Here is a 26967-nt window from a genome sequence, read left to right on the forward strand (position 1 = left end):
TGCTTTCAGGTAGGAGAGAGTACAGGAGGAAAAGATCAAGATCCATTAAAATAGATTCCTAAATAAAAAGGAAGTTTTAAAGGACCCACAAAATGGGTTTCATGGAGAACAGGGCCTGGAAAAGGCCTGTCACTTTCAGGATAAAGTGAAAATATCCATTTTGAATTTTAGAAGTCCCTTATATAAGAATGATCAAGAACAGAGGTCACCAGAATTGACACAAGGTTACACATATGTATCTAGCACCTTAGAATTTTGACAGGAAGCATTCCTGGGTTAGTTAGCATTCTGTATGTTTATTTACATAGGATATTTAATTCAGTAATGGAGAACCATCAGGTATCCAATCTAGGCCTGGAACAAAGAAAGTGGGTGTGCAACTTGAAACTTCCCCTTTTACCACTAGACACACTGACGTCACGCTCTCACAGCACCGGTCACAAGAATGGTTTTCAAAGTCACTCTGAAATTTTCAAATCTGGATATGATTGAGGAAGAATATCAAAGACTATTTTTTTCAGTAAGTGAGAACCAGGACATTCTACTTTTAGACCAAAAAGGAATTAAACCGAAATCAACAGACATTCTGGCACATGGACCAGAGGCATGAAGAACCAGCCATGGCACAAAACAACAAATTGATCCTGTGGAAAAAAGATTTCCCATCAACAAACCCCACATCCCTAATCTTTCCTTCCCTAGGAGGAGGACATATATCATTAACTTTCAAGTTTCACAAGCACTGAAAAGTATTTGCAAGCTTTGTTTTCTTTTTGCTTATTTCTTCCTCTCATCCTTGGAAATTTTTGTATGTTTGCTTAGCTTTATGTTATGTCTACTGAATTAAAAAAAAAAAATCTTAACCTGATATAGAATGAACACAAAAGGCAAACCCTGATATAATTAGGCAACAGCCACTAAAAACAAGCATCCTTATATTAACTGATAAAAGGCAGCTTGCATTCCTGAATATACAGATTCTTGCATAAGGGTAAAATCACTTTTAAATTTTAAAGAACATTCTCATGCAGAAAATCTGTGCCTAAAGACAGAAAAGTTTCACTATAATCATGTCTTGTACTTCATATTTAATGTTTCTTTGGAGATGTGTAACACGAAGAACATCTAAGAGGATACTGGTAGAAAAACAGCAGTGATATAATCCTCATGTTTTGGGAGATGAGACAGCATAAAACCTATGAATGAATCAGATGAGATTCTAACATAAAAAAATCTGGTTTTAGGTTATTTGAATATAAATGCTTCCCTTTGATTAAAAAAGGAGTCAGATACAGTAATAAATTATGGGATTAAGATCGCAAAGGAAAAAAGGGTAAAAATACATCCTTAGCAATCACAAAACTGAGGCTCCTTTAAAAAAAAACAACTTTAACAAGCACATACAAATGACTTTGACTGCAGTTAGGAAGGAAAAGAAAAAGAAAGACAAAGAAATCCTGGCAAGGGGGCTGGGGATTTAGCTCAGCAGCAAAGCACCTGCCTGGCAAACGCAAGGTTGTGAGTTCAATTCCTCGTACCAGAAGAAAAACAAAAAACAAAACAATAAAAAAAAGAAATCCCTGCAAAACCCCCAAACTAAATCAGTCATTGAGATTACCAGATACAACATATGCAATTTAAGAACTATTGTTGAATTCCTACCATCTTGTATGGTGATGCTCTGTATCATTTCCAATAGTTTTTTTTTTTAATTACTTGTTGTCTTTGATTGTTTGATCAACCTTGCTTTCTTTGGTGGTGGACTGGGCAATTTTGTTGAAGATAACAGTGTGTAGTGTAGCAACCATTGTTAATTCCTATCATTTTGTTTTGAGGTCATGCATCATTTTTGTTGTTTCTGTGTTGTTTTTGTTTTTGTCTTCATTATTGTTGTTTTGTTAGTTTTTTTCTCTTTAAAATAAAAAAAAAAACCAAATCTTTCTCAACAATAACTCACATTGATTTAATGGTTGACAAAATAATCTCAAAACAATGTCTAAAAAATATGTCCAAATTGCACCCTAAAACAGAATTATCATATCATTTACTTTGGATTTTCTTTTAGATCAAACAGTGATCTACTATAATATCCATGTGATTTTTGATCCCAGTTCTTAAAAATAAAATAAAATAGTGAATACTGTCTTTGTGATGGTCAATTACAATAAAATTATATCACACGCAATAATCATAGTAGGAAGTCAGGGTTATATAACATAACAGCAGAACGGTCTGAGGTTGTTTTATTGAGAAAACAGGAAGATGCATTTATAAAGGAATACAAACACTATATGCAAGATGTTTTGGCATCTATGAGACTCCACAGGTAGACTACCTTACCTCCCGTCTGCATAGTCTGTGTCTGCTCCGCCCCACCAGACATCTGAGTCATCCTCTTCTGCGTCAGCTGAATCAATATTGTCACTCTCTTCCGCCAGCGGGCAACACACAAACTCCACCCCTCGGAACTTGTCAATCCCACAGGGCAGCAACATGCCGTAGTCATGCAAATTGGTGCTCTTCTCACTGCATGTCTGCAGAAGGTAGGGAAAATACAGTGAGAGGGGCAGAGAAGATGTGCTTCTGCGTAAGAAACCCCAAAGATAATACTCAACACACAGCCCCAACATAGTGTCACAAAGGAAACCATTTGCTTTTTGAATGCATTTACAAAGAGGATCTTGGGCATAGACTACTCTGGCACATTTTGTGAGTTTATTATTTATTTAATAAGGACATGATGGGGTGCAATAGAGGTCCATAAAAACAAGTGGACTAGTTTTGACTGTCATAACTGGAGGGCTGAACTTGTTTGGTTTTTTTGTTTTTTGTTTTTTGTTTTTCTTCCGGTACCAGGGATCGAACTCATGACCTTGCACTTGCCAGGCAGGTGCTTTGCCGCTGAGCTAAATCCCCAGCCCCAAGGGCTGCACTTGTGAACAGACATCAAGGAATCTATGCTTCCTGGCTTTACTGGTGTACCAGGAAACTGCGAAGATTCCTTGTACATTCCCAACTCAAATCCGTGTTCACCTCATTTGGGTTTGTCTTACTCTGGACATTCCCACTGTCTTGGCTCACCTCCCAGAGTAATAATCCCAGAGAGAGAAGAAAATATCCTGTCTTATGCTTTGCATCTGGCATGTCCCCCAAAGGACTTGTGTGTTTAGGGGTCAGGCACTTGGAAGGTGACTGGGTCTTGGGGGTGCTGTACTCATCAGCGGATGACAGCTGAATGGGCTATTAGGAGGTGGACTGGAAGAGCCAGGTGACTAGGGGATGTGGCCTGGAGTGGCGTATCTCCCTCCCTGGCTCCTCCTCTCTCTCTTTCTGCTTCCTGGCCCATGATGTGAGCACTTTTCCTGCTCCATCAGGCCTCCACCATGCCCTTGCTGACTTGGAGCTGGTCAACCACGGACAGAAAACATGAGTCAGAATAACCCTCTCTTCCTTTCACTTGAGGGTGTCGGGTACTGTGTCCCAGAAATGAGGGAAGTGATCCAGACTTCCTCTGCAGCCCCTATGAATCAGAATTTACAGCTACTAGAGATTTCCCTCTCAGTATCTTTCTGCTTTCCCGGGTTTTATTAAATTGGTACAAATCTAAATAAACAGAAAGCTCAAAAATCATCTAGAGATGACAGAGGAAAGGTTAATCATTCAATACTTTTCAATGAAACTTCACAGAATGTATTTTGACCTTCTAAGAGTCAGAGTCCTTCTTTTTTCTTAATAACAAAATTTTTTTCCTTTGAAAACTCAGAAGAAATAAAAAATGAAGTTTACACGGGAACCTGGGCTTTAAATTATGTTGTTTGCATTCTTAAACAAGATCTTAAACCTCCAAAACACGTTTCCATATAAGGAAAGTTTTACTTTATAGTGAATCAGAATATAAGTTGCCCAGGCTAGCCTCAAACTTGAAATCCTCCTTCATGTCTCAGCCTCCTGAATAGCTGGGATTATAGGCATGCACTACCATGCTGCTCGGAATGTATGTATTTTTTTTTTAACATGTTCTATAAAAGGCAAAAAGTTATCTACCTAAGAGCTTTAAAGCTAAGGTATTCAGGATAAATTGGACTAGATCAGAGTTTCCAAGCTCAGGACTGACATTTCAGATTAAACCATTGGCTGAGGTGGGGTACTGTCCTACTCATTGTACAGTGTGTAGCAGAATCCCTGGTCTCTAGGCACTTCATGCCAGTGGCACATCTTCCTCCAGTTATGACAATAAAAAATGTCCCATTTTACTGGGATAGTGAAGCAAAACTGACTTGAGTAGAAAACCACTTAGCTAAATAAAGAAGTCTAATTCTAAGAGATTGATCTCACTGGCTCCCCATAAATAACTATGTGTCTGTAGCAGAAAAAACACAATATCAAAGGGACAGAAGAATTTCAGAGGCAGTAATGCCACAAAGGGACATTTCATGCTGTCTTGTCTTTTACTGGCTTAGCCAAAAGCAGAGGTTGGCAAATGGCTGGGTTTGGTGCTACAGATTCAGCATCTCCTCAAGCCACCCAGGTCCTGGCCAGTGTAGACAAATATAGGCGGCAGCATGGCCTGCTGAGTATGAAACTGGACAGCATAACCTAGAAGCTGAAGCCTAGCTGTAGCTTTCATGCTAAGGTCTGATGACCTATTTCTTTGTTTGATGACTACGAGAAAAAGTTAAATTAGGAAAACCTTACATATGAGAGAAGCAAACATGAAATAAATTGAAAGATGCATTTTAAGATAGCAGGTATTAAAACTGTAGTTTTACTTTATTTATAAAATATGGCACAGACACAGAATGAACATAACTAAATGGGAGCTGATTTCTGACTCCTTAGGAATATTTGTAATAAGGAAGATTGAGCAAGTGTGAGGATGGCGGTAAATGGAACTCTATCTTTGCTGTTCCATTCCACTGTGAGCTTAAAAATGCTAGACAAAGTAAAGTCTACTAAAAAAAAGGGGGGGAGGGGTAGGTTTTTTTAATAGAGTTTATTAGTTACTTATCAACAAGCTGTTACCGCAACACACTCTGACACGTAGTTGGGGATGTCCCCCAGGAAATTACACTCTGCAAGAAGGAACTTAGGGGATGGTACCTCTTTGGCAACGGTGTGCCAGTGAAGGTGGGTCTCACAAACATCCATCCGCTCCTGGTGTAAGAATTTGCACTTGTCAGGAACGAGGAGGGCGTCGCTTACAAACTCACCAACTGAAAGAAAGGAGAACCACCTCTGGTCATTGTGTGAGTATGACACAGCTCTCACAGAGAGGCCATTAGCAGAGACTTCAGAGAAGTTATCAGCTTTTAAGAACTAAGCGGTGGAGACGGAGTCGCGATTCTGGTACCCTTAGAACATGGAGTCTCGACTCGTTGAGCAGCCCTGCTCCAGGCCGCACCGACCTTGATGGTCATGTATTTCCCACATGTTGTAAGTGATAGCTTTCTTTAATCTAAATTTCCGCTTCCAAGGTAATCACATAAAAACTACTTAGCTAATCAATTTCCACTCAATTACAGCAGGAGATAAAATATAAAAACTGACACTGTCAATTTGAGCTGAATTAATGTAAACTACTGTCCTTTTCAAAATTTCAATCTGTTTATAAACTATTAGAGATTTTAGCATTTTTTCTAATGTTAGAAAATTATAAATGCACAGGTACATATGCATTTCTATAACACGTAAGAGAAAATTAACTTAATTATGAAAACTATTCTTTTGATTTTTTTATAGTTTTAAAGAAAACATGCATCACACAAATTATTTCTAGGCAACGCTGGCACTAAAATATATGGATATTACATGAAATCCTCCATGAACTCACCTTCTAATGAGGCAAAAGATGGGAAGTAACAACATAATAATACATAAGTTATGAACTTAATTGTGTTATTCCCTGTAGTAGTCTCAGTCGTTAGCAGAAATTCTATACACAGTGGTAACAAATATTTACTGATACATTAACAAGGTACATGTTACAAAGCTGAGTAAAGTGTTGGGCCAGTGTAGCCAGGGCACAAAACTGTTTGGGTGCACTGGGAAAGATTATAACAGTAGATATAAATCTGAATGGATGAGCAAAGTATACTATGTAGGAATGAATACAGGTTCCATAAAATAAGGACAGCATCTATCTTGTTTAGTATTACCCCAGTTGCTGCCTCAGTTCTAACAAATATGCCCCTATTGGATGGATGGATGGATGGATGGATGGATGGATGGATGGATGGGAGAAAGAATGGATGGATGGGAGGATGGACAGAAGGATAGATGGATAGATGGATGGGAAGGAGGGAGAGAGGGAAGGAAGGAAGGAAAGAAGGAAGGAAGGAAGGAAGGATGGAAGGAAGGGAGGACAGACAAATGGATGGGTAGACGGCTGGCAAAAAGCCCTTCAAAATCTCCTGTAAAAGAAAGAGTAAAGAAAAAGCAAAGTATATTACTATGGCTGGAACATGAGGTAAGTGGAAAAGGAAGTTCAGAAGAAATGAGACTAGGGAAATATGATGAGTTCCAAGTTAAAGAGTGTGAAATTTTGGGCATCATTTTCAAAACAACATAAGGTAAAATATGTTCTAAAAACGAATAATATGTGGACATTTGTTTCTCAGGCAGACTCCACCATCAAGTGAAGAACCAGTGTGGAGAGGTCATGGAAACAGGAAGGTCACTGAACAATCCGCTACAACCCTGTAGGTGGGACACACAAGAGCAGATGGAAGCCCACTACCTCAATTAAGTCAGAAATGCGGACTGTCCTCACAGTAGCGAAGACAGGAATCAATTTTTCTCTTGCATATATGCTATATAATATTTGAAACATAAAGAGTGATAAAATGCCTAAAAGAAGGAAAGAAAAGTTTTTTTCCTTCTCATAACCATGTTTAAACTGTAGACTACTTCTAGCTCAAACATGTAAGATTTTTCATGGTATTTGAGTATTTAATATTTCACACTTTTGCAATAAGCTAAACAAATCATAACAGAAAAAAGCACTGCATTCTGTCATTCCTTAGTTCTTTGTGGTGATCCACGATGCCACATCATCTCGTGTATAAGTAATGAAGGGAGGAGCACTTCGGAGGAAAAGGCAAATGCTGCCGGCCACATGGAACGGCTAATGACACAACTACATCGCTGCATCACATTCCACAGAGCTGTGTGGTGCTATCCCCTATAACCCGCACCTCCAGGGTGAGAAAGCCCTGTCAAGAAATCTAAGGCCACCTACACTTCAGGAGATTGTATTCCAGAGCCACCTACAATATAGAGTATAAGGGAAGGAATCACCTAGTAATGTAAATGACATCACATTTTCTTTTATACAGAATGATATAAAACAAAACAAAGTGAAACAACACAATCTCCCAGCAGAGCTGGAGAATGGAGATAAAGGTGATCTAATAGGGAGCTAACATACTTTTCTCAAGTGGACTCTTCAAAACTTCTGAGGTCAGGTAACCAACACTAGCAGCTAGAACAAATACCTGATACCTGAGGAATAGCAATTTTCAAGGCTACAGGAGGTCAGAAGTGACCAACAGCATCAAAATTCCCATCTCATTTGCTAGCACTGGGCAGCCACATTTATAAATGTCCAAAATACTAAGTTATGTTTTTTCCCCTATTTTATAAGTAAAATTAAAAAGATCAAAAGTTTGGCCCAAGGATATTAACACTACATCTGTTTATGAGATAATCTAGAGTACAGAAGACACTCTGGGTCTTGGCTTACATGAGTGGTTGAGGGCATAAGCTGGACAATAAAAGCCAAATAACAATGCCAAATGCATCTTGTTTCACTTGTGCTTAGTCTGCTGAGGACTGCATTGTAATGCAATGCCGCGTCAGTGAAAGGCACTTCATAAAATAAGACGTAATGTTCATCCACAGGACATGCACAGCCTTAGTCCTATTAGAATAATTGTTCCTTGAATTTATAAAACGATAGCAAAAACTTTCATTTGCAAAATGTTTCATTTACTTTTGTAGAGATGGTCTGCAGTTTCTTATTATTCACCATAGCTGAGAAACACAACTCCTAAAATAAGAGTATATTTGAAAGGATTAATGCTGGTTATGCAGTAAGTCCTTAGTACTATGGGAAGGGAACCAAGAGATGGAGGGAGGGAGTAGGACCAGGAGGGGAAGGGGAAATAAAAAGAATTAAATGTGTTGTGTACGCGTACCAACGCCCACGATGAGTGTAACCTTCATGCACTGCAAACATGTACTAACAAAAAGTAAACTAAAAAGGATCAAGTTCAGCCCTTAAAAAACAAAACAAAACAAATAAAATCAAAATAAGTCTTCAGTCCTAATGGCAAAACAGAAAGCTCACTGTACCCTAACATTTAAAGATTAGCAGTAAACAGCATTATTTATATTACTTTGAGGATGAAACACAGGAAAATGGTATCCATCAGAAATTTTAGGAAATTAAACTAAACTATAAAAATCTGTTCAAATTTTTAACAAGGATTAAGGAGGTGTGAAAAAAAATCTAATGAAGCCCTTTTCACAAACTAGCTTAGCTTAACATGGTTTAATTCCCTTTTTCTAATTATAAAGCAATTATTATTTTTTAACTCTGTGTTAGGATGAGGTATATAAGAACTCTACGTTATGCTCAATTATGCTGAGAACCTGAAATTGCTCTAAAAAATAAAGTTTATTAACTCCAAAGGTCTATGATTATACCTAGGGTTTCCACGTAGAACCATGTACACCTTCATGTTTGAAACAAACCATCTGTTTACTCAGTTTGATCTTTCAGGAGAAAAAAATTCTCAGCAGAATTCAGGCAAATGAGATAAAAAAACATTAAGTATAATAGAAATCATGCTTCTGTGTACAGTGAACTGTAGGAAATTTGGTACTATTTAATCTAAAAGGATAAATGAACATACATTATGCATGTTTGTTGTTAACCAGACAACCTGGTTTCTTAACAAGTCAGAATTTACTAAATTTTAAACACATGCAAATTCCAAAGGAAAGGGAGTTTTCAAAGCTAATAAACAAAGTCTGGGTACGGCTTCCTGGCTACAAAGTCTTGGCAAGGTGAATAATGACGCTGAATTCAACAGAGACTCAGCAGGCCTCTGTCCACTGGCTCCTTGGTGGTCTTTCAGGGGACTGCCTGGCTCCAATTCCCTCATTCTGCAGATGGGCGGGGGAAATCCCAGGTCAAGTGGTTTGTCTATGAAGCCAGCTGGCAGCAGGAATGTGCTGAAAATCAGGTCTCCCGACTCTCCATCCAAGAGTGGTAACTCAACGCATGCATTTAAAACTCGGGTTGAAATGGCATCTTTGGCCAATTTCCCTTGGCTTTTGTAAAAACAGACCCGTTTTTAGACTGTGCAGCACTTTGATGTTGTAATCTATAATGTGGTTAATTTGACAATGAAACTAGAATTAAATTACCTAGAAAGCCCTATAAAAAGCCGGGTATGCATTTGGCTGCACAGCAGAGAACATGGGAAACATCAGCTTAAACACACTGTGGGGTTATTTATCTCACAAAAGAAGGAAAAGTAGTCAAGGCTGGGTTGCTGCTGATATTCAAGGCCATCAGGGATCAGGCTAAGCCTATCCTTCTGCATAGCCATTCCTAGCATGTTGGCTTCTGATCTCACGCTTGGTCACAGAAACTTAAGATTTTATGTTCAAGATTTAGGCAGAAAGGAGGAAGGACAGTTGTAAGGGTGAAGGTTTCCTGTATGTTTTCTCCCTGATGAAGATTTGCTTGTCCCTGGAGCAGACACACTCTCCAGTGACTCCTGCGATTATCACACGTACCTTTCCTGGGCTATCTGCCCACACGTAGCTGCAAGGGAGTCTCCAAAAGTGTTTTCAGCTGAGCGCACAGCTGCCCTTAAGCAGAACTCTCTCAAGGAAGAAAACAGTAGGAATGAATACTAAATAGGCAAGCAGCAGGGTCCCCAGGACCATGGAATTCAAAGACAGAAAGGTATTTTTCAGTGTCTTTATGTTGCCTTTTCAGAAGACACAGGATCGTAGGGAGAAAACAGGGTTAATAGTATCAAGTGTTACTTCTAGAAACAAAGGCCCTGCATCACACAGTGAAAATGAGAAGGCAACAGGTGTGAGAAAAAAAATTCCTCCCCCCCCCCAGTACCAGGAATCGAACTCATGACCTTGTGCTTGCCAGGCAGGCACTGTACTGCTGAGCTAAATCCCCAGCCCCCAGAAAAAAAAAAATTCTTAAAACTGAGACTGCTAAGTTTTTGAAAGCTAGACTGGTTTTGAATAGATTGATTTAAAAGGTTCCAGAGCCACACAAAGTTCCTTTGAGGCACAGAGATCTCAGACTAAAAAAGATACTTCCACGAACCTCTGAGAACTACAGTGTGTGGCCATGCATGAAGACATAGATACATAAGTGGGACAGAATAGAAACGATAACTAAATAAATAAAGTGGGTGGCCAGGACCGTGGGAACAAAAGAGCCAAAATGTCAGAGTTTTTTGGATTTCTGCCCAAGGCACAGCCTAACTCAGGAGTTACAAATGATTCTGCAGCAATGGTATTTTAGAAGAATGGCCAGTCCTCAGTTTCCTTGTACGCAGGCTCAGAACTGATTCACGAAGGTGAGAGGCCCACTTCAATAAACGAACCGCATGACTGGTGTGACCCTAAGTGCAGCATCTCTCGCTCTCCTCAGAACTGTGCACTGAAGCGGCTACAATTCCCACTTAATTGTATGAAAAAAAGATCAGACTGAGAATATGCAGCCAACCCAGATGACACATGCAGTAGATGGTAGAGCTGGGAGAATTAAATGAATTAATATTCATAAATTCACTCAATTTCTTGCCATAACAAAGGTGCTCAACCAATTACTATCATTGTCTTTTCCCCAGTACATGTTCATCACCTATTTCTTACATTACTAATAGTCATAATAGTAAAAACAGCAACAACTATCATTACTTACTGACTGCCTACTATGCATACACTGAAGACAAACAGGGTTTCATGCTCGTTACATTGTTACTCTTCAGCTGTAGGCTTATAAATAGCACATCTGAATAATAACATCGGTCAACACAGTGGGGCAGAGTCCCTGGAAGAGAATATGAGTGGGGAGTCACAGTGACCAGCTGTGCACTGGGCACAGGTCCAGTACGTGAGAGGGTTTTCTGAATCCCCTCGGACAATTTCAGATCATCATCCACTCATTCTTCACTGGGAACTTCCTATTTTTTCTTGGTGCTGAAAGTACAGGAGGTGACAAAATAACAGGATGAAATAAGATTGTAGAGGGAAATCATAAAGAAAAATAGTTTGTTAGAGAGTAATACATATTACAGAGGGAAAGCAGAGAAGGGAAATAGCAATTTGGGGGAGGGTGGGGAGTGGAATTTTGCAAAGTAATGGCCAGGAGAAGCCTCAATGGAAATAGGACAGCTGAGTGAAGACTGGAGGAAGTGAGAGAACAAACCTTCCAAAAGGAGAGAGAATAATATTCCAGCCAAAGGAAGGAACAAGAACAAAGGTCCTGGGGCAGAAGCATGACTGTGTGCTCACAGAAGAGAAGGGAGACCAGAGATGTCGGAGGGAATGATGGACAGAAGATCCATGAGCCGCAGTGAAGGTAGACTGCTGAGCTCCTGGACATTGCCAACACTCTGATGAGTTACTTGAGAAGATTTGTTCATTAAGCCAATTATTCTTGTCCCGTAGGTCAAGAGTAGAAAGATGAAGACCAGGCTGGAGGGTGCTGCAATAATCTAGGTGGGAGGTAACGATGGCTTGGGTCAGGATGACAGCAGTAGAGATGACAGTGAACAGCAATAAGATTCTGAATGTCACCTGAAGGGCAAATGTAAAGGGTCGAATAGAGGAACTGAGGATCTAGCTTATTCCTATTTTGGTAGCACAAGGTGATGGAAAACACTGGACATGACTTTCCTAATTTGTCCTCATAATACATAGACTAGTAAAAGATTACAGAGGTATGTACTTTTTAACCCCAACCACTACACCTGTGTATCAAAATAACGACAGACAAAATAACATTTACTCAGGCAATTTTTGAACTTTACCACTTCAGACTGTTACTCCATAACATGTTTTCTTGAATTTGCTAATTATGTACTAGCATTCTTTAACTCTCACAGGCTAACGGCTAGGCTGGAAAATTTTTCTGGGAGGCATTTGTTCTCAAAAAATGGAGGAATCCTTAAAGATGCAGGCAAGATACTTCCCAATCCGCTTTCCGTGATGGCATTGTTATGGGTTTTGCTTCAGAGTGTGGGCAGTCACTGGGCTCTCGATGAGCACATGTGTGTGAATTACACATCTCTTTAAAGGACTGTTGCTGTCACCAATATTTCACTGTACTCATTACCAGATAACCGTGAGAACTGACAGATGGAATTGTGCAGATAAGAACTATTTGCCAGATGGTAGAAACTCAATGGATTGAGTAAGCTAAAAGTAACAGAAGAGAAATTTGGAAGTTTCACTTAAATCTTCTCTCAGATTTATTCAAGTGAGTTTGAGTTCAGCCATACATACATGCCACATCCATCCATCCATGCATAAATGCCAGGATGGCTATGAGACAAAAATAGTGTTTGACATGGCTGTGAATAACTTGGGTCTTAGAAGAATGAAAATAGCACAAAGGAGATATATTAATAAAAAAAGGAACAAAATACAAATTTGTGAGCAATTTTAGTGCTTTCAAAAAAACCTCCTGTAAGTATGGACTAACATTTCTAATGATACTGTGATGCAAATATTCTGAGACTGAACAACGAAGTAAGTGGTAGGAGCCTCTCTTGAAAGGACAATTCGCAGATCAGCAAAAGGAGACCCATACAGTAATATATTAGAGTTGGAGAGGTCAGGATGAACTTGTATTCACCTTAATCCACACACAGATAGTTGGCTCCATAAATATTTACAGATCTGTGTGATACAAATGTGAATACAGACAAATATATTGCCTTGGTCTACCAGTGGAGAAGTCAAAAGCACCAACACTCCAGCACAATAAGCACGCCTAAAGTCCAGACCTTGGTTTTTAAGACTATTCAACAAAAGGAAGCAGAGATCTTTAGAGACATGGCTGATTCTAAAACTGGAGCAGAGAATATGCAACACTGGCCCAAAGCATCTTGTAAATATAAAAGGAGGGAAAAAGGGAGGGGGGAGAGAGGCAAAGAGGGAGAGAGGGAGGGTCAAAAGAACACAGGAACAAAATGAAGGGCTGCCAGTAGTAAATCTCCAATGAATTGAGCAGCAAGGTATTACACTGTAATACAGGATTATAAATCAAAGCACAACATAAATATGCATGAGTACAACCAAATGAATAAATGCAGAAAAAGACAGAAATCTGTGAAGAATTCCAAAAAATATAACAGATATTTGAGAAAGTGAAGCATATATCTCTGCTCCTTTACAGACTATGCAGTTCTTATCTTTTAAAGAATACACTCTTCAAAAGAGGGAAAGAGTAATTTTACAGAAGAAAACTGACAACTATGGATAATCTATCACGCTGATAACATGTACCCATTTAATGTCACAGAAGCAGTATATTACCTCTACGGTCTTCCTTCTCAAAAACTATAACCCTAGTCAAAGCGTGAGGAAACTCCAATAGAAGGGCTTCCCACAAAATGCCTGATCAGTAATTTCCAAAACTGTCAAAGTCATGAAAAACAAAAGAAATGTTAGAAACTCACACCAAGGGAAGGTTAACAAGATCTTACAACTAAATGCAAGGTGCTCTCCTAGATGGAACCTGAGAACTGAAAAAGGACAGTTGATAAAAACTAAAGCAATCTGAATAAAGTATAGACTTTAGTTAAGAATAATGTATCAAATTGAGTTGGGGTTGAGTTGGGGCCTAGGATATAGCTCAGCAGCCTGGAAAGAGTGAGGTCCTGAGTTTGATTCCTGGTACAAAAAAAAAAGTTTGAAAATTGGTTGAGTCACTGTAGCAAATGTACCCTACTAATATAAGATATTAACAATAGGGATAACTGGACTCCATGAGAACTCTGTAGACTGTCAATTTCTCTCTAATTCCAAAACTGTTCTAGAAAATGAACTATGAAGCCAACATGCAAAATTTTGTAAAATAGGCACATAACAATTTGCCTGCACATAAACAATGTGCCTTCAAAAGAATGTTTATGAGATTATCATAGTTGAAAACAGCTAGATTAAAAGAAAGACCTTCTTAACCTAAGTTTCTCATCTATAGCATCTATAATAACTACACAGAGCTTGGTCAGAAATCTCAGCAAAAATAAATCATGTAAGTAACGTGTGGCATTTAAATTCTTTTAAGAAACTGCTAGAATTTAAAAATAAGCACAAATATGTCAACAATAAAGGAAATTCTGTGCTTTCCAAATTTCACCTTGTCTGAGGAATTTAACTGGTCATGGAACTCCATCCCTCTTCACTTACAAGGAAACTCAGGCCTGATGGGGGTTTTGCATAGCAGGTTCAACTGTGGATCCCAAAGCGCAGCCATTATTAAAATCTTCCACTAATCCTGAATGACTGCTGCCTCACTAACCACCCGGAAATGAGGTAAGTCTATATTCTTTTTCCTGTTGCTTCTTTTTGACCACATTAACTATTCACATCCTATCATTAATCACACACCTTTTTTGGGACTAGCACCTATAATAATTCCAACATCTGTTAAAACATGAAGCATCCATCTTTGCTACGTTACAACTTTCCAGATTGTTCAGTTCTCAAACTCCAAGGTGCTGCAGATCACCTGACTGGAGCTTCACGGCCCTCTGGTCCCAGCATCTGGATCTATGACGTGTTCTGGGATGGACCTGAAGACAGACTTCCCTGATTCACGGGAGTACGGTTTGGATTCAGGTGGCTCACGGCTACACTTTGAGAAATGATTCCAGTGGGACTTCTCGAGCTTTTTGTTGGGAGGAATCGCCTGGGGAACTTATTAAAATGAAGGTTCTGATTGGACAAGTTGAGGGTGGAACTGACTCTGCTTTACTAAGATTACCCCTCAAGGGACACCAACGAGCTGTTCCTTCCGGCAGCGAGGGTCTACTTAAGAGAATTCACTACAACTCACCTCATTAAGCTCTTGTTTTCTTACAGGTTATTGTGTTATAAAACCTTTTCAGCATACTTCTTTTCATTTAAGTTTTAATTGTGGTAAGATGCACATGACATAAAATTCACCATCTTAGCCACTTTTAAGTACATGGTTCAGCAGTGTTAATTATATCCAGTGTTATGCAGCCATCCATCTCTAGAATTTTCATTTTGCAAAAGTAAAACTCTGTATCCATGAAACAATAATAACTTCCCACCTCCCCATCCCCCAGTCCCTGAATACCATCACTCCATTTTCTCTATCTTTTTGCATTTGACTAGTCCCAGTACCACAGATAAGGGGAATTGTACAGTATTTGTCCTTTGGGGAGGAAAATCTCTAATCTGTGCCTTCACTAAAATGCGTCCTGTCCCATAGATTTCTTGCGCTGGTACCAGTTTAAGGACTAACTGCCTTTTCACACATAGCTAAGAGGCAAGCTACTCCTGTGTGGCATTTTGTTTAATTATAGAATTACAGAATACGGTAGGAAGAGTTCTAGGATGGTAGACAATACAATGAGTCAGGTAAATCTAACATTCCCATATGGAGGTTTAGCTTCTTTTACCCAAAACGCTTGGGACCAGATGTGTTTCAGACCGCAGATTTTTCTTCAGAGTTTGAAAAAAAGTTGCATATACATGAGATTATGTTGTGGTTGAGACTCACATCTAAGCATGAAGTTCATTAATATTTAATCTATACCTCATACTAATGCCTGCAAATTCACACAGCATTTCATCATTGGAGCAGGAAGCACAGTTTCATGGTGCAGAATTTTCACCTGAGTCATCATGTTGGCACACAGAAAGTTTTGACTACGGAAGCACTTTGGATTTCGGATGTGAGGATTAGGGATGCTCAACCTGTATTAAAAGGTGACTCTATAAATGCCTCTTCATCAGAGATGCTCTACTGGGATGAGGAACAAGAATAAAAAAATTAAATCCTATCATAAATTGGTTTAATTTTAAGCAATTATCTCTGTCACCACTATTACAAAGTGCCACTTTGTATACTGCCCACTTCCCTGGAGAATCCAAAAAAGGTAGGACATAATCTTGCACTGAAAGTGGACAGCAGCTCTGCCCAAAAGAAATATAAGACATAAATGTGATTTTAGCCACATTAAAAAGAATTTTAAAAAGTAAAATTAATTTCAGTAATATCCTTTATGCAACCTAGTATATTCTAAATTTTATAATTCCCCACATGCAATCAACGTAATAATTATTACTGAAACATCCTTTGTCTTTTTCTCCCAGGCTAGCTCTTCTGTATGTGATATGTGTTTTACACTTTTGGTAATTTTTCACATATTTTGGTATATGTGCTCAAGAACCACAGGTGGCCCATGGACAGCAACAGGCAGTGCAGACTTAGCATCAGATTTTAGAGGATGTCTTTCCCGCAGCGGCACTTTGAATGCGCACAGGCTGAGGATACAGAGGAACTCTGAAGCCGAAGTTACAAGCTTAGGCAAGGAAACCATAAAGTATAAATTTGCATACACTGAGATTGTAGTTTTATTCTCTATGGAATCATCAATATCATACCTTTGAGTCACTGTGAGGATCCTATTCGTTGCTACCGTTAACTCTATTTACCAACAAACTGGCCTTCTTCCCCCATTTCACTTTTTGCAGTTCTCATATTATAATTTGCATTTATGGGTGTATGGCTAATTATGTAGCAACTGAAGTTAAGTTTTCTAGTAGACCTGAACCTCCTTTAGCTTAATTCAATCTGTACTTCCTGAGAGGTGCGTTGAAAAACAGACACAGTAAGGATATCCTTCTAAATTATGAATTTTTTTCCTTGAAAATGCAAGTATCCTTACTGACTGCTTTCTCCTAGTGCTTTTCTTTCGTTCTCCTCATTAAAAAAATTCAAAGTCAGATAGGTTTTTAAAGATGCAATTAATTGTGGTTACATGTGGGCTTTTAAAAAGAACCACGTAATTGCTTACAAAATACCAATCAGACTGATGGAGGGTGAGGCAAGAGAACCACCCGTTATTACCAAAACCTGAAGTCATACAGGGAGGAAAAAAACACACAGCATGTGTTTTCCATATACCATATTCAGAAACCCACGTGTGAGTGAGAAAGCCTGCTGTCAAGACAGAAGAGGGACTTCCCCAGGTAAACTCAACAGCGCCATGCACAATCGATCTCTAGCCTGACTTCTTTCCAACCCTCTATCTTCTGGCCCAGCTCCAGCAACCTCCAATCGGCAACTTTTCCTTCAAGGTCAGCAGGTGCGCACACACTGTACTCCACTCTCCAGGTCCCTGCCTGCTCCGGCACTGCATTATCTATTTCTTACCACAGCCTTCTCTAGCTTCCAGCAACCCGGCAGAGCTCACTGTCTATTTTCTGACTTCTGCCATTCCTCCCCTCTCACTCCCTCATCTTTTAGTAATTCTGAGTATAAAGCAAAACCCTTCCCTTTATTCTCTGCTTCTCTTACTTACTTTGTTACTCAGATACAGCATCCTTGCCTAAGGAGTCAACAAGTTTCCCCACTCTTCCAGGTCTGACCTTTCACTTGACATTTCTAGTCACCTGTTAAAAACTTCCATGCAGAAGATACTGCTTTTAGCAAATGTATCAGAATCAAGGACCCAAGTGACTCATCAAATCTCAGGACTGTACCCAAAACACAATGAACCATTCTTCATGAGATAAAAGTCTCTGATGAGAAACTAGAGAATGAAAACAGATGTCACCGCACTTAAAAAGAGTAAGCCAGGAAGAAATTAGGACATGGTACTTGGCAAAATCTTTTACCAGGTATTAGAACAGTGCTAGAAGTTTTTGAAGCAGAGAAAAAAGTATCCTAATTCTGTCACTGCACCAGCAACACTAGGGACAAGAAACACAGTACCTTATCGCATAAAAATGTTACCATGATGCATCAAGCTCTTCAATAAAAGTATCTTTTAGAAATTACCCACATCCCTTGAGTCATGTTTTAAAAATCACAACCTTTTCAAAGAGAATATGTCCCAAGATAAATTAGAATCTCTCTTTCTGTTACGATGCCGCAGTGGATTTAAAATTGCCACTCAGATTTGTAAACAAGGCTTAGCTTCATTATTGTAAATCAATTTTCTGGGGCTTATCACTCCTCTGAGAGCTAAAATAATTGAATTTCTGGACCTACAGAAGAAGGTTTGAGCAAGAAATAACTACATTCAAGCTTCAAAAGGTGGGTCCCCCACAATTTTTTCAGAACAAATTCCTCGGAGAATCCTGATCCTCTTCTCAAGTACAGAGGTTTATGATGGCAACTGAGTTACCTGCTTATACCTGCGGATACAAGGAAAAGCTAAGAAATACTGTGACTCTCCCATAATGGAATACAGAGCTAATAGCAAATAAATAAATAATGGACTTCAAGAATAATAGGGAGTGCAGAATCTGTTCACAACTAACTAGAAAACAAAGCACCTAGAACTCTCTAAGGTTAGTAAAGGTTGTATGTATGTAATCTGAGACTTCAAGTCAGCGCTTCCTTTGATAACATCAGTATAAAAACTAGCCTCAAAGTGACAAAGTCCCGTGTCATATAGCAAAATGAGGACGAGACTCATCTTCAACCTAGTAATTTTCTTTTATCACTACAACTTCAATCATAGATGTAAATGGAAATTTTTGCTCCTTTTGCTACTTTTCTACTTGACTGCATTTGATAATGAAAATGTCTGTTCCTTTCAGACAGAGCACAAGTGTCATTCAAATTTTACACACCAGGCAAAGAGTGAAAGCATTTGTTTAGATGCAAAATCATTTAAATATGCATCATTACAAGCTGCAGCGCATTTATGGATGCAGCAGTTTAAAATTCCCTGAAGCAATAAAGCAGGGCATCAAGTGAAAAGTGCATTCAGGCTTCAAACATCTCCAAGTACATCTTCCCAGCTGCACACAGCCCGCCTTCCCTTCATGGCGAAAGCAGTGGAACTGTGCCAGAGCCCATTCCGTTACCTCAAAGTCTTCTAGGTCAACAATCCAAAGTCACATGACAAAGCCAACTCAAGTTTACCTCTCCAGGGAGCAAATATTTTAAAGAGCAAGCATTCCAAGCAAGCAGAACCTCTGCTGTTAAGTCAAACTAAGATTTAAGCAGCTTTGCCCTATCACACATAGAAGACACAAAAAGAATTTGAAGACGGCAGAGCTCCCATTTTAAAGTTAACATTTAAAAATGAGGAAACTGTGTACCATTAAGGTTCGCAACCACAGGGGACAGTCCTCCCTCCAAACAACACAGTTTTGGGCTTTCATTTAAAATTATAAAGATGACTAAAATGTGTATTAAAGGAAAGTGGTAGTTAGGATCTGAGTTACTGTACCCCAGAAATGTAGTGGTTTTTTGGAAAATGCTGAGGAAAGATACTGATTTTGGTGAGAAAAGCTGGACAACAGATTCTTCTAAGAAAAGTGTAAGTGACTCACCACTCCAAGGTCAAGGGTAGGCTTTGTAAGAACAGTGAAACACTAGGGCTCAGGATCTCCAATATCTAGGCTGCAGGAACCCATCTAACAGTAAGTGTGTATTTGAGGTCACTCACAAGGAAGGGAAGCAGAGCAAAAGGTCAGTTCTCTCTCTTGGCTTGAGCTCCTTCACACCATTATATGATAATCCTCCAGCTTCATTTCATTCTTGGTTTATGTTCAAACTGTCTGGAAATCTCAAAGCCATGGCTGTTAAGTTTCTGTCACTTAAAATGTCTACCTGTAGAAATCTTTGGACAGTGTGTATTTTCAAGGCCATATACAGGGGCCATGTCTTTGGAAAAGCAGAGAATATGGATTGAAAAGTCAGCTGTTACACCTAGTAAAAACAAAGATTCCTTTGATGATGAGTTCCATGTGCAAATAAACATTCAGCAACTATAACAATGAATGATATAATTTAATTCCAAGTCTCTAAACTGCTTGTCAGGTCAAAATTTTAACAGGGGACTATGCCCCCCCTTTGCAAGATGTTTAAAAATAAATCCATGAGTATTTCCTGAGGATTTAACCTTGATTTCATTTTTGCATGCCACTTGTCATTAACTGGCAGGGGAAAAAAGGAAAAACAAAATAAATATAACAATAGCCACTGATTCTGGTGACAGCCCAGTATAAGATCTGTCTTTATATCAAAGGTATGGTTTCTATGACAAGCTCATTCAAATTGAATTTATTATTTTTCTTTTGTTAGTGTATGTTTGCATATATAAGGGTTTGTTTTGGCAAATTTGCATAGGTCTATAATACACCTTGACCATTTCCAATCCCTTTACTTCTCTCTGCCTTCCCTACCTACTCACTCTAAATTCTTAGGCATAAAATTGAGAGTCCAGGAAAAATTCTGTTCTTTACCTAAGAGAGATCTTTACCTCAAATGATATTCAGTAATAATCCAATAGACAGAAATGGAGGAAGAGATAGAGCCTATGTTCATGTGATCTCTGTTTAACCTAAGAAGCTCTAATTTACCATTTATTGACACGAAACTGGCCCTTAACTTAGATGAAATGTGCAAGTAAAACTAAGAGCCAGTACTCTAGCAGTCCTGTCAAGTTAAGAAGAATCTCTAGCAAGAGGTCTGGCCTTGGGTATCACTCAAGAATGACCAAGGCAGGCCTCTGGGAAGGTACTGTACTGATGGCGACTCTTAACAGGTTTGTAGAGGTACTGGGAGGACTCCTATAAACACGACTTTCTCATCACTGGGACACAATGCCTGACAGCACAACTTGAAAGAGGAAAGGTTTGTTTTGCCTTACAAATTGCAGAGGTTTCATACATACAGGTTCCCATAGTTGGCTGGCTCCAAGGCAGGGCAGCATAGCAGAGAGGCATGGCAGAAGAGAAAGAGCTCATGGCAAGCAGACAGGAAGCAGAGAGCTATCAAAGGAGCAGGAAGAATATATGTACCTCCTTCCAGACGAGGGGTACAGTGGCCCACCTCTTCCCACCAGGTTTTACCTCCTGACAACACATTCAGCTATAAACCCTTCAGTGGACTACGCCAGTGATATCACACACCCATTATCCAGTCACCTCTCAAAACTCTACCCATGAGCACATGGGACTTTGGGAAACATTTTAGATACAAATCATAGCAACATTCTTATGTAGAATTTCTTAAGTAGGCAAAACATGAGCCAGAGAAGGGGAATGATGAGCAGCAGGAAATAAAACAGAAGCAGGAGCATGACAATGTGGAGGAGAGCAGGCAACATCCACAGGATCGGATACCACTGAGAGATTAAAGGGGCAGAAAAATGCCCAAAGGGTCTGACAATGTCAAAGACAACTGGAGTTGAAGGGAATGATGCTTGCCAACAGCTGACTATGGATGGCGTTAAGAAGCGTGAGTGTGCAGGCACAGAGCGAGGGTGCAAGTTCAAGGAAGACGTGGGCTCAGCTGGCTGCAGTGAAGGCCCAGGGGTCTCTGGAGAAGCAGGAAAACCAGAGATGGCTAAATATTCCTGACATATGAAATTAAATAGAGGGTCAACAAGTCAAAGATCTTTATGATGTCAAAGGTCACACATAATAGAGTTCAAGGAATCTACTGAACAAAATGCACATGTGTACTGGCACTCATGAATTTAGATTCAAGTGAGAACTTTAGGTAAAAACTTTACATGGGAACAAGGTCCGAGAGGAAAACTTAGTTTATTTATTTGGTAAAATACAAGACAACTTCTTGGCAGATGAAGGATATTACTGAGCTTGCTGGGTACAAAGTGCCTAGCTTAGATTAATGCTGAACTTTCAGTAAGGTAGAAGTTGTAGGACTTAGTCCCAGGAATCTAGCAACCAAGAGACATAATCTTCCCAGCTGATGAAGATGCCACACAATAAATAAATATGCAGATCTTCAGTGACACTTACACCTTTAAAAATTACATTTTTAAAAGGCTGTGCAAAGTAGTTGATACTTAAGAGAAAGACCTAGAGAAGTCAAGGTAGGCAATATCCTCAAAAATATACACATCACAAATTCAATAAATCAACAAAATTCCCAAAATGTTTAATGGCATAAAAAGATGGGAACCTTTTGCAGGGAAGTGTCTATACCTACATCAAACATCTACTAAAATACCACATTCATCTATTCATTTAATAAAGACACTTAAATATAATGATATTGATTAATGTTCATCAACAGCATCCTAACCCTTAAGGTACAACATAACAGTCACACACACAAAAATCCATATTCATTGAGAAAAATGTTCAGAAATGGGTTTCGATTGAAATAACACTTTATCATTAGATCTAAAAAGCTATGGACAATAGAACTATCATAAACTAATTCAATAGATTATTTTAGCTCTAAACTCTGAGGCCTCTGCTACATACTGACTTTTTTCTAGACATGTAGAGAAGCTTTGACCCTATTTCCTAGAATCTAGATCATCTCAAGATCCAAGGACAGTCATTGCCTTCTGAATGCGAGAGTCCTATGTTATTTGTTGGTTGGTTGTTAAGTAAAACCTGCCCTTCTTCTCTTGGTTAGTACAAGCACAGTGAAGTGAATGACACCGAAAATAATCTTAATGAGTCTTTTAGGCAGGATAAATTGTTGCTCCATGTCTTCCATCTTCCCAGTATTAAGATTATTGCTTCTTTTGCCTTTTCATCCTTTTTTCCAATATCCTACTAAATCCTCAATTCATTTATTCAATAGATATTTTGAAGTATATATTATGTACCACAATATATTCCAAGCTCTGGGAATCTTTTAGCGAATAAACAAAAGTTCCAATCACCAAGGAGCTTACATTTCAAACAGAAGCCAACTATTTCCAAATGTAGGGGTACTGTAGGAAAGCAGTATTAATTGTCAGCACCAGACGCTATTCTCAGCATAGCTCTGTCATTATATTTTCCCCTTAACAGGCCTTCAAAATCCACTTATTGCAATAATACTTTCTCCAAACCTATTACCCTCTTATGAAGTTGTCATTAAAATTTAGTAATGATGAGGATCTATATCGCCAGTATACTACAGGTTACAGAGATACTTACTCTAGAGTATAGGTCAGCTTTTTCTCTAATTGTATCATCTATTAAAAGGACTGATATAATAAAAAGATTTATCCTGATGCACTGTTATATCACTACAATAAGGATTAACAAACAGAATACCTTCGAGGTGATTTTAGCATATTAGTGACATATAAAATGGATTAAAAGGGCTGGGGATTTAGCTCAGTGGCAAAGTGCCTGCCTGGCAAGCGTAAGGTCGTGAGTTCGGTTCCCGGTACCGGAGAAACACCAAAAAAAAAAAAAAAAAAAAAAGGGATTAAAATCACACCAACTGTGTCCACATGTTCACAAAATAAGTGAACAAAAAATGTTCTGGATAACAGATAAACAAAAATACTCAAATGAATTAATGTCTTTCCAAGTTAAAAATGTGATTTCCGCAGTGTACCAACTTTAAATTATCATCTTAGCTCTAGTCTAATATTCTCTCATTATTTCCCAGTCCTACCAACACAAACTATTGTGCCAGGGACATCCCAACTCACATTTTGTGACCTGTATCTTCTCATTTTCTGCATTTGTCCCTCTGGATCCATATCAAGGTTCTGCCCTCATTCCATAAATTTCCCACAAGCCCCGGGGCTCTGAAGAGGCAGGGCCCATGGGGGGTCCTGGCACTCTGGGACCCTAGCTTCTTCCTCTCCCTCTAATTTCTGCTTCGCAGGCAAGAGGTGAGTGATTCTGCACCCCCAAGCACTCCCACCATGCCACAAACTTGGCCGCAGGCTTAAAGCAACAGTTTACAAACAGGAACCTCCAAAATTATGAGCTAAAATAAACATTTTCTCCTTGTAAGTGGATTATCTCAGGTATTTTGTCATAATGACAGAAAACTGACTAACATATTACTCCAACATTGCCCACACCCGGACAATGATGCATTTTTTCTTTGTATCCTACGGGGGTTTTGTTACTTTTCAACTTTTGGTTTTTCTAACGTTAGTATGCACCCCATTTTAAAATTTCTATCCTGTACTATGCACTTGTATTTCTCTTAAACTCTCTATAGGAATGATAGAGCCATGCTAGGTCCAGGCCAGTCACATAATGCAGGAAATGCACCACCACTGTATTTTTCAGGAGACCACCACTCTTGGTATGCTCCCCATTTTTCTCCTGAATTCTGCACTAGGTGCTCTCTCTACAGCTGCTGGCATAGGACTTCCCTTCACCTCTGGGTTCACAGCCAAAGCCTAGGATTCACTGGCAGGAAGAAAAAGGTGGGGAAGAGCGGCCAGTCTTGGAATGTGTCACCAGCAAGAGCTGGCATTTATCAAGGGGAAAAAAGAAGGAGAATTCAACAAGGCCACTCAGTGACTATCAGGAAAGAAAAATAACACAATGTATCTTTACGCTGTACATAAAAGCAAATAACTGAGAGCTTTTTGTGCCAAGTACTAAAAGTTGAATGTTTCACAATATGCTTTGATACTCAAATAGAATCTACAGCTATTTTTAAACCTTAAGATGAAAAGTATGTATTTGGATACTCTAACAGATAATGTACCATCAGAGTTCTTTGAAATTGAAATCATCTCAGATCCACTGTCGCTTCTTTTATTGATTAACAATTTTTGTACACTAAAATCTAGTTTTCTTCTGAGTTTTTAATCAATTTTTGCATTAACCATAAACACCTAATACTGTTTTAAGGTATTAAAATACTTGAAGGAAAATATTATTTTCATTTCAGTATTTATGATATGACTAACTCTTCCCTTAAAAAAGATATGCTGTATCTAATAAAATTTTTTAAGTTCATGATAAAGCATTTCTTAGTTTTCTATTACACTAAATTATTGCACTTGGACATTAGGATATTTCCAAGATCTTTGTTTTTTTTTTATGGGAAATACTTATTTTCTTAGAAGAACTGTTGTTTAACAAAAGTACAAAGAACTCTGGTGGTACATTTTCTGTTAAGAATATCCAAATACATACTTCTCATCTTAAAGAAGATTTTTAAATAGCTGGAGGTCACTCACAGAACAACCTCTTAAAAAACAAGGTCTTCCTGTCCTAAAACTTTATTTAAATAATGAAATTCAAAATTAGGATGAGAAAAACCAAAAAAAAAAAAAAAAATTAGGATGAATTCAATTCCTTTAATTTCTCACTTGACTGTTTCTGAATAGTTTCCTGGTCAGTGTTAGCAAATGTTTAACTTGCAATCCTTCTTTGGATTAAGCTATTAACCTGACTTTGCACCTGTGAATCAACAGTAATTTATCTTATGCAGTGTATCTTGCTTTCTGGGTAGGAAGAAATATAGAAGAGGGCCAGTTTCAATAGTAGGATCCATTATATCATGAAAAACAGCCATTCAAATGGAAAGGGTTTGAAAGCTTTGTGAGAGAAAGAAGGAAAGAAAGAAAGTAAAAGAAAGAAAAAGGAGAAAGAAAAAGAAAAAGACAGAAAGAAGGAAGGAAGGAAGAAAGGAAGGAGCAAGGGAGAGAGGAAGAGAAAGCAAGAAAAAAGAAAGAGGAAGAGAGGAAGAGAAAGAAAGAGAGAAAGAAAGAAAGGGAGGAAAGAAGAGAAAGAAAAAAAGAAAGAGGGAGGGAGGAAGGAGGGAAAGAAGGAAGAAAGGAAAGAAGGAAGGAAGGAAAGAAGGAAGGATAGATGGATGAAAGGAAGGAAAGATGGAAGGACAGAAAGAAGAAGGAAGGAAGGAAGCAAGGAAGGAAGGAACGATGGATGAAAGGAAGGAGAAAAAGAAAAGAAAGAGGGAAGAAGGAGAAAGAAAGAAAGAAAGAAAGAAAGAAAGAAAGAAAGAAAGAAAGAAAGAAAGAAAGAAAAAGAAAGAAAGGAAGGAAGGAAGATAGGGAAGGACAAGAAAGAATTCTTCTCTGAGTGACGATAAATTGATGTGAACTAAATTACACATGCAATAATTATTTCTATGATTAAGATATATCCGACACTGGCTCCAGCAGTAGTACAGAAAACAAAGGGTGGAATGAAAACTCCAGCTCACACTGAAGAGAAACCATCCACTGTATGGGCAGAAAGTGCGAACAGCAACTTAATACAGGTTTCCCATCACAAGTTCCTACGGCAAGGCACATCTGCCACAAACACATGGTTTTGAGAAAAGTTACACAATGCAACACTGGATCCTTGGCCTGCGGAGAAAGTTAGGGAGGCTGCATGCTAGAGATAACAGGCATTTTTCTCTCTTCAAGCTTATTTAATGTTTTAAGATAACCTCACTTTGTTTTCAAGGTAGCATTTTTGTGAGAATTACCTTTAGGGAAGATCTGTTTTGTCTAAAGAATATATTTAGATATAGCCAAAGATTTTAGAGAATTCTTAGGTTAATGCTAAACAATAATTCTTTGTTTAAGCAGCAAGTAATATGTGGGAATCTTACTTATCTATTGCGACTGTAAAGTAGAAAACATCACATGGACATTTTTATATACCAGGGGTCACGATTGTCACATTTATCAACATCTGTTGTAATTTAAAGTTCTACATATTGCCTGTAGATCACAACCTTTCCTATATGATTTAATTTTATAAACCAGATAAATATTGCTGTAATAAAAAGTTTTATATGATGTGAGGAACACTAGGTTATAAACTAAGAGAGGGCGGGATCTAGTACTAATCCTACCACTTAGGGGGTGTGTGTGTTAACGGCAATAAATCTAACCTTTCTGACTCAGTGTTTATAACCATGAAGGAAAGCTAATGGAATCAACACAGTATGCCTCGTAGAAGCAGCATTCTAGTCGATGCCCTACGCAATTACAAAAGGTTTCATAC

General features: G+C 38.6%; 1 protein-coding gene across 6 annotated transcripts in view; it reads right to left on the reverse strand.

Annotated features, from left to right (window-relative positions):
* Positions 1 to 26967, reverse strand: part of App (amyloid beta (A4) precursor protein) — a 248324-nt gene that overhangs the window by 135651 nt on the left and 85706 nt on the right. For all 6 annotated transcript variants that reach the window (XM_005375598.2, XM_005375597.2, XM_005375595.2 and 3 more), the window contains exons 4-5: positions 5101 to 5213; positions 2341 to 2534 (exon numbers count right to left, since the gene is read on the reverse strand). In XM_005375598.2, coding sequence (XP_005375655.1) covers positions 2341 to 2534; positions 5101 to 5213 — 307 coding nt within the window. The remainder of the gene's footprint in view (positions 1 to 2340; positions 2535 to 5100; positions 5214 to 26967) is intronic.

The sequence above is a fragment of the Chinchilla lanigera genome, unplaced genomic scaffold, assembly GCF_000276665.1.
Source record: "Chinchilla lanigera isolate Chin_1 unplaced genomic scaffold, ChiLan1.0 scaffold00006, whole genome shotgun sequence".
NCBI lineage: Eukaryota > Metazoa > Chordata > Mammalia > Rodentia > Chinchillidae > Chinchilla > Chinchilla lanigera.